Source organism: Carassius carassius, chromosome 40 (genome assembly GCF_963082965.1).
Source record: "Carassius carassius chromosome 40, fCarCar2.1, whole genome shotgun sequence".
NCBI lineage: Eukaryota > Metazoa > Chordata > Actinopteri > Cypriniformes > Cyprinidae > Carassius > Carassius carassius.
Window position 1 is genome coordinate 13150791 of NC_081794.1, and position 14337 is coordinate 13165127.

The following is a 14337-nucleotide window of genomic DNA, read 5'->3' on the forward strand; positions in this document are numbered from 1 at the left end:
AATTATAAGGACAGTAACGTTAGCTTTTGAGCGAAATTTTCTCATGGTAAAACGGCCGTTTCCACAAGAAATTGAATAAATTGTCATAAAATTGACGGACTTTCTTTTCCAGTAATAAATGTACCACATTTACTCAGACAAACTGTTTTTCCGTCTTTTTCTTTAACTTTATACCACTGGTCCGCACTGTCATCGCCGTTATTTGTCGTTAAATACCGTTATGTTTACGTGATGTCATTTGGTCTAAAGAAGTAGCTTATCCTTTTCAGATAAGCTCATTAATTTTTTAGGGTCTGTCATGTTAACATTAGCTACTTTAAAATAAATTATGAATACAATTAATATCATTTTTGTAAATTATACTTTATTTGAAAATTAACGCGCCTTCTCACAGGCTTGGCTGTGAGCGCGCGCGTCCCTCAACCTCCGCACGAGCGCGACGGTGCCGTCATCACAGTGGGCGCGAGACCCCATTTCGCGCAAATGTGTGCACGGCATTTTTTGTAAATTTGCACGAAACTCCGCTTCCAGAGGTGCACGACTTCGAGCTTATTCTGGCCAAACAGCCAGCACCCAGTTTGCGCTTGCATTTAAAAAAAGAGCCTAGAAATAAGCAGGGAAAAAAAGAAGAAATAAGCCTTTTTGGTGAAAATAAAGGTCCATGTTTAACAAAACATAACAAAACCAGAACAAACTATAAATACATAAATACAAAACACACAAACAAAATAAAATAAAAATAAAATAATAATAATAATAATTATAGTAATAATTATAGAAATTACACTTTAATGCACAACCGGTTAGGCAATTCACAATTCAGGCATTGTATCTAATATCATCTGTATCCTTTGAAGTAACAAGTGTAAATAAAATTGTCCCACGTCGACGTATATGTGATTTCAATTCACTTTGTCTCTTTTCTGTGCTTTCCAGACCCTGCCCTACAGACAGATTACCATGATGTCATCTCAGAAGGTAGGCTTGTCTTGCAAAAAAGGTTTTCAAATTTACAGCATATTGCTGACATGCCAGAAAAGGGATCGATTTCACAGCAATGTGATAAGTTCAATGTTATATCAAGATGTTTTTCACCTTATAATGTGGCGTGAAAGATCACTGTATTTGCCTAAAAATTTACGATCTTTAGGTTTTTTTACTTAAATAACATGCGTGTACACATTTGCAGAGAAAAAAACACATAGCTGTGTCACACAACTGGATGCCTGCAGAAGCTAGGAAAAGAGAATACAAACGACTATGGCAGAGGGTACAACGGAAAATGAGAAATGTGCACATTAACGCAGCTGGTCCTAGTACTGTGCTAAACAATGAAGCACACAATCCCAGGGACACTATGCCAATCTGGAACCCAGGCCTAAAAAATGCAATGACTGGAGAATCTAATAGTGACAGCAATGAAATGTCGTTTGTCAATACTGACATCAGTGCAGTCACATCACTACAACATACAATGGCAGAAGACACAGAGAATATGGTTCTTGAATATTCCAGTAGTGACATGGATGGAGAGTTTTTTCAGAATACTGCCAACATTGATATGCCCACTGAAAATTTAGAAGAGGAGTTAAAGAGGTGGATCAATGAATATAATATCAAGCACAATGCTGCAGAAAAACTGCTCAAAATTCTCAGGAATCACGGGCATAAACACCTGCCATCTACTACTAAAACATTATTAAAAACGGATCCTGTTGAAAGCCAAATGGTGTCTGGTGTGGAATGCATTAAATTAGGAGTGACTGAACAATTAATCATGTGCTTGAATCGGTATCCCTACAATTATGCAAAAGACATCACTGAGCTTGAGATTTCCCTCAATGTAGATGGACTGCCACTCTTTAAGAGCACTGGTAAATCTTTCTGGCCTGTACTCTGCACAGTACATCTAAAACCAGCAAGCACATTTCCTTTGACCATTGCCCTCACTGAGACCAAGCCCAAATCACTGGACTTCATTAAAGTCATATCAGATGAACTGAAAATGATTCTAATGAATGGCTTTGCATGGGGAGAAACAACACTCAATGTAAGATTGAGATGCATTACCTGTGATGCACCAGCAAAAGCCATGCTGAAGTGCATCAAACAATTCTCAGGTTACTATGGCTGTGACAAATGCACCCAAAAAGGCAACTGGGAGGGGCGCATCACTTACCAACAAGTGCATGACCTCACTTTGAGGAACGATGTCTCATTTAGAGAGCAACACCAACCAGAACATCATCACGAAAATGCTGTGTCCCCTTTCAGCAATCTCCAAATTGACATGATCAAGTCTTTCCCTGCTGACTACATGCACCAGTGCTGCCTGGGAGTGATGAGAAAAATGCTCCTACTATGGTCACAGGGCAAGTCGGGGCATCGACTATCGCCGGCTCAGCTGAGGGAGGTCAATCAGAGGCTAAGGAACTTGAGAAATGACATACCCCATATTTTTGCCAGGAAGCCACGCAGTCTGGAGGAATTGGAGAGGTGGAAGGCCACTGAATTCAGGCAGTTTATGCTCTACACTGGCAAAGTTGTTCTCCGGGGAATCCTGCCAGAAACCCTATACAGTCATTTCATGGCCTTTAGTGTGGCTTTGTGTATACTAGTGTCTCCACATTTAACACAAACCCACAATGTGTATGCCCATGAACTCCTCACATATTTTGTAGAACAAGGCCGGCACATATATGGGAAAGAATTCCTAGTGTACAATGTGCACTCACTGCTTCACCTCACTGCTGATGCCACCACATATGGATCATTAGACAAATGTAGTGCCTTTGCGTTTGAGAGCTACATGCACCAGCTGAAGAAGATGGTTAGATCAGGAAACCATGTTCTAGTCCAAGCAGCAAAACGGCTCCAAGAACGTTCACAGATTCCTATACAAACAAGTGAAGAGAAACCAATACAATTGAAACATCCTAATAATGTTTACATTGTTAGCCCAACATCCTGCTGTGAAGTTCTGGAGAGGACCAACTCCGGAAAGCTCTTATGTAGAGTATTCTCGCACTTAACGTCGTACCTTTACCAGCCATGTGACTCGATGTTCTATGGAGCCTATGTATGTGGTCCATCTAAGATGGAGATACTGGACAAGGCAAACTTGCAAGGAAGGGCAATGATCCTTGAGGATGGGCATGGCCGCAAAGTTGTCTTTTCTCTCCTTCATGACCTTGATTAATGAAATATGGAAATATGTACATAGTTAGTATTATTTTTTTTCTGTCATTGCTTTAATGTCTTAACTTAGATTTCATATACTGAATATTGACCGTCTTTTCTAAGGAGTGTCTGTTCTTCTGTTTGTAATGTAGGTTGGATTTTACATAGTTATTTTTGAACAAGAAAATGCAATTGCTGTGGCGCCTGCATTATGGGTAGAGGAGGTGAATGGGGTAAGGGTACATGCGCACACACACACACACACACACGTAATACCGGAAATAACATATTCCCTGAAATGTTTTAGGTTCTGATTTGCTACTGGCCCCGTAGAAACGCTGCTGCCATGGCAAAGGCCTCCCAAAGGCCAGATAAGGAGCTCTGGAAGCGGCACAAAATAAGAATACTCTCCGAGACTGGTGAGAAAACTGAATAAATATATAGTCATATGAAAGTACACTGCCTTTACACAGTAAAATGATTACAAAAACTAAAAAGACAACTCAAATTTACTCTGTCCTTAGACAACTATAAGACAGCCAGAGAACGAGCCAAAAAAGCTGTAGAAAGTTCAAACGTGGACACAGAAGAAGAGGTGCTAAAAGAGCGGAAAAAAAAAGTACCATCAAAATACTGGACCGAGAGTGAAGGTAAACATATGCGATTGCTTTTTGTCATGCATTAGTCCACTGTTTATGTATAAAAATCATGCCATGATTACAGAGAAAACTACTCTATAAAACTAAACTATATATAAACTGTTTCATCCTGAATGAATAGGAGAATGTGAGATTCCTACCAAAAAAAGGAGAAAAATGTCAACATCCTCTCAGAAGCCATCAAGCCTCCCAAAGCCTCCAAGTTGTAAGTAACAGATTTAACTTTTGGTGTAATTTCTTGTGTTGTGTTGATTTGATGGTGGTGCGTCAGCGTCAATGAGTGAACAGGCAAAATAAGTGCATTGCCAGCTGACGGGAAGAAGCTATTTTGTGTGAAATACAGTACAAACAAATTTCTAATGGAAATCCTATTTTAAAAAAGTTTTGAATTTGGTTGGAGTGTCTTATATTGTGTGAGTTGTAGGTTGGTATTTTTTGTCATGGCATTTTGTGTAAAAGTACTCAACTCCCCTGAACTGAGTTTATCGCATGCTTTCAATGTCTGTTTTTAGACAAACCACCTACTGACATCACAGCTCACTCACCTGAGGAAGATGAGCCATCCCTTCCAAATCTTTCAGCTAATAATACTTTTCATGGTATGCATTTTTAATGTTGATATTCTATTCATTTGTTAAGATAAATGGTTTTTTTTTAATCTTCAGTAAATTAAGATTATGGCTGCATTTTCTAATCTCAATCTCTGTTACCTTAAATTATACATTCATCTCTGTAAAGCTGCTTTTAAACAATCTGCATCGTTAAAAGTGCTATATAAATGAAGATGACTTGACTTACTATCCAAATTAGACCAGCTATTGCATCTGGCAATACAGTCATGCCAATGTCTATATTTTATTTCTTGAAGTACCACACATATGCCTGAATACTAAGCAAATAACTAAATGTCAAGATGAACCCCCCCTTCCATCATCATCATCATCTCACCCATCTAAATTTTTCAGATTTCCAGCATCTCATCGAACAATCTGAGCAGCGGATGCTCCTCGCAATTGAGAGAATGTCAACAGATATTTCCAATTCTATTGAGCGTCTGATCCAGGCTATTCAACAGAATCGTCCTGGTCCGGCAACCATCACAACACCACCACAGGAGACCATTGAGAGGCCCTGCAAAACATTGCAGGAGCTGCAAGCTTTCCTATTAAAACTTGAGGGCCCAGAAGGGAAAAAAAGGATGGTATGTTGATATAGCACAGGGGTCAGTAACCTTTTTGTCACAAAAGTGACATTTTTAAGTTCAAAATGTAGATCTGTGTGCATGTAGGCTAAATTATCAGAATTAAATACATACACCTCTCGCATTTGCTTGTGTGTCAGCAGTTACCCTGCTCCATGTGGCATTGCAATACTAACAATTGCTTTATTTATCTTTATATGTTGCATAGATACAGTTTTTGAGCCTGATGGGAGGTAGCAACATTGGAGACGCTGTGAGGAGAATCCTTCGGAAAATAGCCACCAATGAGGCCTGGTCAAATTACAGCCTGAAAGGCCGAAAAGGAAAACTGACCTTCATTGGGACAGCCCTCCACCATATTGTTTTAAGTATGCTTTTCAAAACTTCTCTCTTCTTTTCACTTCATCATGCAACTTTTTAAAGAGCAAATGATAAACAGAAAAATGTCTGTACTGTCCATGTACCTTCAAATAATTTGTTTTCTCGTTTTTGACTTCTAAACGAAAAAAAAAACAAGTAAAAAAAAAAAAATAATAATTTTATTCAGCAAGGATGCATTAAATTGGCCAGAAAAGAGAGTTAAGATTTACATTTCAAATAAATGCTGCTTTTTTTTCTTTCATTTATCAAATAACCCTGAAAAACACAAAAATGTGAAGAAGCACAACTGTTTTCATCACTAATAATCATAAATGTTTCATATGGTTTTAGTTTTACTTATTCACTTATTCATATTGCTCATAAAGTGTACTTTTGGATGTCAAAACTTTATTAAAATAAACTAAACAAATAAATGTAAATGTAAATATGAGAATTTAAAAAATAAAATAACAGATGCATTGTGATATAGGTGACAAAATATTGTGAGAAAATATGAATATGAAGTTATTTAATGAACTTCCTCACTTAACCAGTTATCTGTGCTTCCTCAGCAATGAAGTTCCACATTTCCGAACACGAAAATGCATGCAGCAAATAAGCCGTTCACAATATTTTCTTCAGTTAACTCCAAATTTCTCCCACATATCGGACTTGATTTTTGATGACGTATTGTCGACAACTTTACAAACTCCTCCACTAGCTATTCTTTTCTTAAACTCCTCAGAATCCATCTCGACGACTGCAAGCAGATCGCGCGCGCGGTTATGATGAATTTTTAAAAGTGGAAGTATAGTTAACGTTATAGATTCCTGGGAGGGCGTGGCGCGTGGACACAAATAAACTGATATGGATTTTAAATTGTTTTATTAAAAATTATTTTATCAACTTGAAATACAGGCATATTTTTATAGATGTGTTCCTAAAAATATGCATTACGTTTGCATGTGATTGTTTTAAACCCATGTTTCCCCCGTGTCCGACCCGACCTGCACCCGTATCCGACACAGGTGGATATTTTTCATCCGTTTGAGCAAAAACCTACAGGTACCCGAACCCGTGCAGGACTCTAGCTGTAAACTACACCATATAGGCCTATGCTTATATTTAATTTCACGAAAACACAAAAACATTTGCAATATTACAAATACAAATTATTGTAGACTATCACAAGACCCATTTATGAATTAGTTAATTAGTTTTTCCGATTACAAAATCAAGTCGTTATTTTAGTAGCATGAAAAAAACAATAGGATTATAAATTAATATCTCACTTACATATACAGTTTTCCACGAGTGAATTCAGTGAAATCCAGATTGTGTCTGTCTCTGTCTGAGGTGAGCGGCACTGGCGTGAACGCGGCAAAAGCTCCCGCAAACCAGCAGTTTTTTTTCTTAACTCTTATCTAAACTCATATGATTGGTTATTGCAACATGAGCTCATCAGATTCGTGTCTGATTGTTTATAATGCTCAACGCTTAAATAAAAATTCATATTTTGCATGTCATAACTGCCTACTGTAATATGGCGTAACACTTTTAATTTATTTTCACATTTTATGTCAATAGTGATAATCGTCATATATTTATTTAGATTATTTTAACCCCCTTGTAGAATATGCATTTGTATCCATTTTGGAGGGAGCAGGGCAATTGCGTCATCAGCAATATTATTTCCACATCGCGCCGTTCCCCGGTGCTGTCCGAGGCGATGGTGCTGAATCGGTTGATCAGTTCTTATTATAGAATCAATTATTCTCTCGTGCAGGGCTGCTTCACTGCGTTATGTGAAAAAGCGGTGTTCTTTATAAAAGTACTACAGAAATAGTTGAAATCGCATCTATTAGGACTAATGGGATATTATAACAAATATAAAATAAAAATATAAAATAATCCAAACTATAAAAATACCTATAATAGCCTAGTCTACATATTTAAAAATGTATAACAATAACGTCATAATAATGGTCCATTTTAAATGTTTAAGTGTCTCTTTTTTCAATTTTTGTTCGGTGGAGCTGTGACTATTGTTCTTGTAAAAACTTTTCAGCATAGTTTTGAGCCCTGAGACTTTTCACATTTATTTTGTTACATTTTTTTTTCTCTTCTAGGTGCTTGTGCCAAACAATTTCCGAAACACACAGAAAAGGAAATTGATACATGTATAGGGGAAACCCTCAAACATGCACCTCACCGTGTCAAGTTGGTCGCAACACCTGTAAGTTGTTTTATTCAATGAGAGCTCTCTCTCTCTCTCTCTCTCTCTATTCTCTAGAATAACATAACTGTTTTGATTTATTTACTTAGTACCGGTACTTATAAACAAAGTGGAGTTAAAAGTAATTAAAAAGTCATTGAAGTGATTGGTAAATATAATGTTAATTTTTTCAGGCAGCGGAAGAAGAACTTCGGGCACCTCCTGAGGATGGAGACAGTGACTGATACACACACACACACACACACACACACACACACACACACACAGTATATATTTAATATAAATTATTGTTTTTGTTATTTGTTGTTCACCATTTACGCAACATAAAATGAATATAAATATGTGTTCTTGTTGTTATTACTGTTTCCTAATATTTGTGTGTGTGTATAATATATATATATATAATTTATGTAATATATAATTTATTTATAATCTGTTTTTGTTCACACAAAATAAATGACTGATTTTATCTTTGAATGTGTTAAACGTGCATGCTTATTCCTATTTAAAGTTCTGAAAGAACAAGTGTTTTTTGCAGTAAAATTCTAGTTTGGTTCCCTACAGGTCCTTGAGACCAGTGGGGACGTTCTGAAAACGTTCACATAACGTCCTGAATGTTCTGTGAAGGTCCTCAAAATAACGTCCCCCGACCCTTTAAAGAACTCCACATCATGACCGTCTACGAACGTTCCCGGAACGTTACTAGGCGACGTCCTTGACACCAGTGGGGACGTTCTGAGAACGTTCTGGGAACATCACATTTGCAAATATAACATGGTCCCCTAAACGTTCCGATAACGTCCTGAATGTTCTGTGAAGGTCCGCAAAATAACGTCCCCCGACCCTTTAAAGAACTCCACATCATGACCGTCTCCAAACGTTCCCGGAACGTTACTAGGCGACGTCCTTGACACCAGTGGGGACGTTCTGAGAACGTCCTGGGAACGTAGCATTTCTAGCTGGGTAATAACTTCTCCCGGCGCTCAATTCGCACGTGGGCGCGACTGTTTTTCCGAGTATTCGCTCAACTTTCTGTAAAGGTTCACGTGAGGTAAACAACACGCCCAGGTCTGACTGGCTATAAATGAGGATGAGGATGCTAGTGATGCTGAAAGAGAACCAGGAAGAACAGAGTTCATACCGTAATCTCGTTCATCTGAAACCGCTTCAGCTATGAGTGACCCGCGCTTTCCTGTCGACGTCCGAGTCATCGGAGTAATGAAGAAAGACAAGGACAAAGTATGATTATGTTGTATATTCGAATGATAACTTTAATTATTGCTAAGATAATTTGTTAATTATTATTATTTATTTATTTTTATTTTTTTGCGTGTTTGTTACAGAAGTTCATGACTTCAGTGCTATGGTCAGACCAGACTGAGTTGATAGTGTACAGATCCTTTTGGGACTTCAAAACGCTCCACGTAGGTTTTACATTCATTTATATAGTACAAATGGTTATATAAGTGTAAAAATCACCAGCTAACCGGATTTTCTTGCTTTAACAGAGGCAACTGAAAAAGAAGTTTCCTGTGGAGAACCACCACAAAGAAGATAGAGTGCTTCCCAGATTTGGAGGTATTGGCAGTTTTTAGACATTTTTGTCACATTTAAATCACTCAAGATCAAAAATAGCCTGTTATTGTAAATATAATGCTTTAAGCATATAATAGCATGCATAAAGTACATACTTTGTGGTGATAAAAGTATATTGCAAGCGCTTTCAAATAATCATGAATGATTATTATTATTAGGCCTACATAATGCATTATTGTAATACATTTTTAAAAACTATATATATATATATATATATATATATATATATATATATATATATATATATATATATATATATATATATACAGTACAGACCAAAAGTTTGGAAACATTACTATTTTTAATGTTTTTGAAAGAAGTTTCTTCTGCTCATCAAGCCTGCATTTATTTCATCAAAAATACAGGAAAAACATTAATATTGTGAAATATTATTTCAACTTAAAATAATAGTTTTCTATTTGAATATACTTAAAAAAATAATTTATTCCTGTGATGCAAAGCTGAATTTTCAGGATCATTACTCCAGCCTTCAGTGTCACATGTAACATCCAGTCAATCACATGATCATTTAGAAATCATTCTAATATTCTGATTTATTATGAGTGTTGGAAACAGTTCTGCTGTCTAATATATTTGATGAATAAAAGGTTAAAAAGAACTGCATTTATTCAACAACAACAAAAATTCTAATAATATATATTCTAATAATATATTTTCTTTACTATCAGTTTTTATCAATTTAACACATCCTTGCTGAATAAAAGTATTGATTTTATTTAAAAAAAAAAAGAAATAAAAAAAAATTACTGACCCCAAATTACTGACCAGTAGTGTATATTGTTATTACAAAATATTTATATTTTAAAAACATAGCTTCTTTTTTTCTTCTTCTTCTGTTTTTACTTTTTATTCATCAAAGTATCCTAAAAAAGTATCACATGTTCTGAAAAAATATTAAGCAGCAGAACTGTTTCCAACTTTGATAATGAATCATCATATTAGAATGATTTCTAAAGGATCATGTGATAATGATCCTAAAAATTCAGCTTTGCATCACAGAAATAAATGATAATTTAAAGTATAATACATTTAAAAACAATTATTTTAAATTGTAATAATATTTCACAATATTAAATTTTTTTCCTGTATTTTTTATCAAATAAATGCAGGCTTGATGAGCAGAAGAAACTTCTTTCAAAAACATTAAAAATAGTAATGTTTCCAAACTTTTGGTCTGTACTATATATATATATATATATATATATATGTTAATATACATGTTCAAATATCATTTCTATTGTTTGCAGCACAGTTCATGGTGACTTCATTTCAGCTGAAAGGTCGGCATAAGTCAGTGTCTCGTCTAAGGTATCTGGAGAAATACTGTTCCACCCTGTTGCAGTGTGACACAACTGTGTCACATTCCACAGAAGTTATTCAATTCTTCTTGCCAACTGATCAGGAGCTTCGGCCAGAATATACCCAGAACAGGTATGTAGATTATTTCCCTGCAGCAAATAAGCAGACAGCTTCAGCTTGCCAAACACATAGTATGTACAGTAGTTCAGTTCATATTTCTGACTTGATCTGTTATGGTTGCCAGAATTTATTGCTAATGTGAACCAGGAAAGTGTTTGTGTAGTAAATGTCTGTTAAAGCTGCTCTCCTCTCCCTGCAGTGTGATGATTCTGCAATCAGACAACATCAATGCTGTCAGAGGAGGACCTGACTTGGCAAATAAACATCTGAGCAATGGCAACGTGACCCAGCCTTTTGTATCCAAGACATATCGATGTGTGGCTGCATATGAGACCAAAGATACAAAGAACAGGCCATTTAAAGTAGCTGTGGATGAAAGACTGGATGTGCTTATCAAAGACAAAGCAGGTATGTATCTTCTATAAACAAGTGAATCAAAAGTAAATAGTAAAGTTATGTTTAGTCAATTCATGTTTTTGTGTGGGTGTTTGTTCTGAACAGGTTGGTGGCTTGTTGAGAATGAGAATAAATATCTAGCTTGGTTTCCTGCTCCCTACTTGGAATTATGTGATGAGGAAGAGGAAGAGAAAGAGGATGAGTTTGAAACAGCAACCTTTGAAAGTAAGACACGGTTGTTACATAAACATTCTGTTGCAATGAATCTCCAAAGATAACCTTGCTAATCAAACATTTTCTTGCTCCACTAGGCTCTCTGTACTGCGCTATAAGAAGTTACACCTCAAAAAAAAAGGATGAGCTCTCTCTCAGCATTGGCGCTGTTGTGGAGGTGTTACAGAGGACTGATAATGGCTGGTGGCTTGTTAGGTAATTAAAGTTGTTAACTCAAATTGCATTCAAAGAATTATACTGTAGGAAAATATATAGCTGAAATAAGAAAAAATAACCCCCTTCAAAAGTTTGTGAACCCTTGGTTCTTAATACTGTGTGTGGTTACCTGTATGATCTACGATTGTGTCTTTGTTTTGTGATGGTTGTTCATGAGCCTGTTATTTGTTCTGAACAGTTAAACTGAGCACTGTTCTTCAGAAAAATCCTCAATGTCCTGCAGATTCTTCAGTTTTCTAGCATCTTTTGCATATTTGAACCCTTTCGAGCAGTGAATTTATGATTATGATTTTGAGATCCATCTTTTCACACTGAGGACAATTTTTCTGAAGAACAGGGCTCAGTTCAACTGTTCAGAACAAACAACAGACTCATGAACAATCACAAAACAAAAACACAATTGTAGATCACACACAGAATTAAGAACCATGAACCATGGTGTTATTTTAATAATTTCAGCAATTTTTGTGTTAAAAGTCTTGTGGACTACATATACGGTAAACATCTTTTATGTAAAATATCTTACTCGGGACAATACTAAATAAAAAATAACGTGCATTTTGTATGATCTCTCTTATTTTGTTAAATACATTAACATTTTTACGGATTGCAAGGGGTTCTCATACTGTATCATGAAAGTGTTTGTATATACAGTATATATATATATATATATATATATATAATTCAGATTTCGAATTTATACTTTTAATTATGTTAAATAATTGAAATATTATATTTTAAATAATAATAATATATATATATATTTTTTTTTAATAAATATTAAATAATTACTGTCTTTTTGGTCAATTTTATACTGCCTTGTCAGCATATTTCTTATTAAAAGTAGTGTATTTTTACATATATATGAGGGAGAGAAGGGGGGGGTAATGATAACTTCTACATGTACATGGAGTTTTCCCCATACAAAATATACTGTTACCTAAATCTTTTATTGCTTCTACAGATATAACAGAAAGGCAGGCTATGTGCCCTCCATGTACCTGAAGCTCTACAGCAGCCCCAGATTTGGCCTTCAGTCACTTCAGAGGAAACTTCACAGCTCCACTATCAACCTGTCCTCCAGCAAAACCTTCAAACTGGAGCCTCAGGTCCACTCACGAAACAGAATGAATAATTTCCTTAAATCAAACTCTCTGGAAATGCTGTCAGAGCCGGTACATTATGAGGAAGTTGGCAGCTTTAGCGATGATGGAACCGACTTCAGCTTTAGTTCCTCAGACACAACCTCCATGAGCCCAAGCATGTCCAGCTCAGAGGGGGAAGAGGGCCTGAGACAGCAGCATAGAGAGAGAGACAGCAATGACAGTGATATGCCCAGCGGTCAGTCCAGCCCTACCAGCTCAGACACTGATCACCCAATGAAAGGAGTCGAAGCTCCCAGGGTTCCACCCAGACCACAAACTCAGGAGATTCTACGTCGCTGCACGACCTACACCCGAAAAGTTGCTCTGGCGACTTCTGCTCGCCTGGCCCCTGAAAGAGAAGTCATTGCAAATGAAGGGAGAGCATGAAAGGGGTGCATTTGACAATGAGAGACTCTTTGCTTTTACCTTCTTTTTGATCGCCTTTGAGTATAATACAACAATATTAATATGGTTTCTTTTTAATTTCTTTGTAATCCTTGGTGGGGCTATGTAAATAGTATAAATATTCAATTAATCAAATATATTATACATAACCTGTTAAAGTAGTTACTGTGTACATATTTAAAGTTTTTTTAATCTTCTCACAGTTGTATTTTTCCATTAACCTTTGTATTCAGACTGTTAGCTTTCATCCTGGAGATAATGGTCTTCCATACTAGAAAAGAAAAGAAAATATTTGTACTTTGTATATATACCTGCACAAGTTTCAATAAATGTTTTAACTTCATTTTAATGCTTTTGGTGTCATTACTTTTTTCATGGGAACTGGTCATTTATAATATATACAGGCACATATTTGCACACACACACATAAAGCATATTAGCACACTGGTATAAATTTAAAATTAAATTAAAATTCAATTTAAAAAAAATTTAATTAAATTTATGCATTTAGAAAACGCTTTTATCCAAAGCGACTTATAGTGCATTCAGGCTATCAATTTTCACCTATCATGTGTTCCCGGGGAATCGAACCCCCAACCTTGTGGTTGGAACACTAAATTAAATTTCAATATTAATATATATATATGTATGTATATTAACACATACATAACATAATGATTTCTGAAGGACCATGTGACACTGAATTATTCCAAACATTTATACGTATTTATAACATAAGTATCTGTCAAAAAGATGAACCAAGTTCTTGAGTATTCTATAACTGAATACAGAAGCAATGATTTCCAGATAATGAACCACTGATAACTGAGACTGTCAGTGTAGACCACCTTATCCATAAAACAAAGTAAACTATTCCACTCAGTGTTACAATACATCTGGGGTTATCTTAAGTGCAATTATCATTATCATCCTCAAAGAATTGAGTTTGTTTTTGTGAAAGTCCTTCTGTGTAATTATGTCGTTAAGATAAAAAAAAGTTTATACACTTTATAAACTTTAAACATAAACATAAGGAGTGGCAGATATTTATTTATAGGAAGCTGCATTTCCTTCTGACATTCTCAGAAACAGTTTGTCACCCTCTAATCTGTATATTGTTATTCCCTATTTACTTGTTCTATTTTTATTATTTTATTATCTGTGTGTTGGTCTTGTCACTGTCATTCTGCTGCACTCTGGAAGCTTCTCATGAAAACAGATTCTTCATATGTGTTTACATACCTGGCAATAAAGCTCATTCTGATTATT

At 35.8% G+C, this 14337-nt stretch overlaps 2 protein-coding genes across 2 annotated transcripts; both read left to right on the forward strand.

The window, feature by feature from the left end:
• Window positions 1-3160: 3160 nt before the first annotated feature.
• On the forward strand, window positions 3161-7996 carry LOC132122634 (uncharacterized). The gene is made up of 10 exons (XM_059532996.1): window positions 3161-3215; window positions 3333-3413; window positions 3488-3599; window positions 3705-3830; window positions 3961-4044; window positions 4352-4438; window positions 4805-5040; window positions 5249-5408; window positions 7530-7636; window positions 7810-7996. The coding sequence occupies exons 1-10, from the start codon at window positions 3186-3188 to the stop codon at window positions 7858-7860; spliced, it is 1074 nt and encodes a 357-aa protein (XP_059388979.1). The 5' UTR covers window positions 3161-3185; the 3' UTR covers window positions 7861-7996.
• A 705-nt stretch (window positions 7997-8701) lies between these two features.
• On the forward strand, window positions 8702-13373 carry noxo1b (NADPH oxidase organizer 1b). Its single transcript, XM_059532998.1, has 8 exons — window positions 8702-8875; window positions 8980-9060; window positions 9145-9214; window positions 10501-10684; window positions 10872-11080; window positions 11174-11293; window positions 11380-11497; window positions 12483-13373. Exons 1-8 carry the CDS (start codon window positions 8810-8812, stop codon window positions 13048-13050), a joined length of 1416 nt encoding a protein of 471 aa, XP_059388981.1. The 5' UTR covers window positions 8702-8809; the 3' UTR covers window positions 13051-13373.
• The last annotated feature ends 964 nt before the right edge of the window (window positions 13374-14337 follow it).

Coding starts and splice junctions, on each gene's coding strand:
- noxo1b (XM_059532998.1), top strand. CDS start 8,810: ATGAGTGACCCGCGCTTTCCTGTCGACGTCCGAGTCATCGGAGTAATG. Junction 9,215..10,500: donor AGTGCTTCCCAGATTTGGAG/GTATTGGCAGTT, acceptor TATTGTTTGCAG/CACAGTTCATGGTGACTTCA. Junction 10,685..10,871: donor CCAGAATATACCCAGAACAG/GTATGTAGATTA, acceptor CTCTCCCTGCAG/TGTGATGATTCTGCAATCAG.
- LOC132122634 (XM_059532996.1), top strand. CDS start 3,186: ATGACCTTGATTAATGAAATATGGAAATAT. Junction 3,414..3,487: donor GGGTAGAGGAGGTGAATGGG/GTAAGGGTACAT, acceptor GAAATGTTTTAG/GTTCTGATTTGCTACTGGCC. Junction 5,409..7,529: donor CCTCCACCATATTGTTTTAA/GTATGCTTTTCA, acceptor TTTCTCTTCTAG/GTGCTTGTGCCAAACAATTT.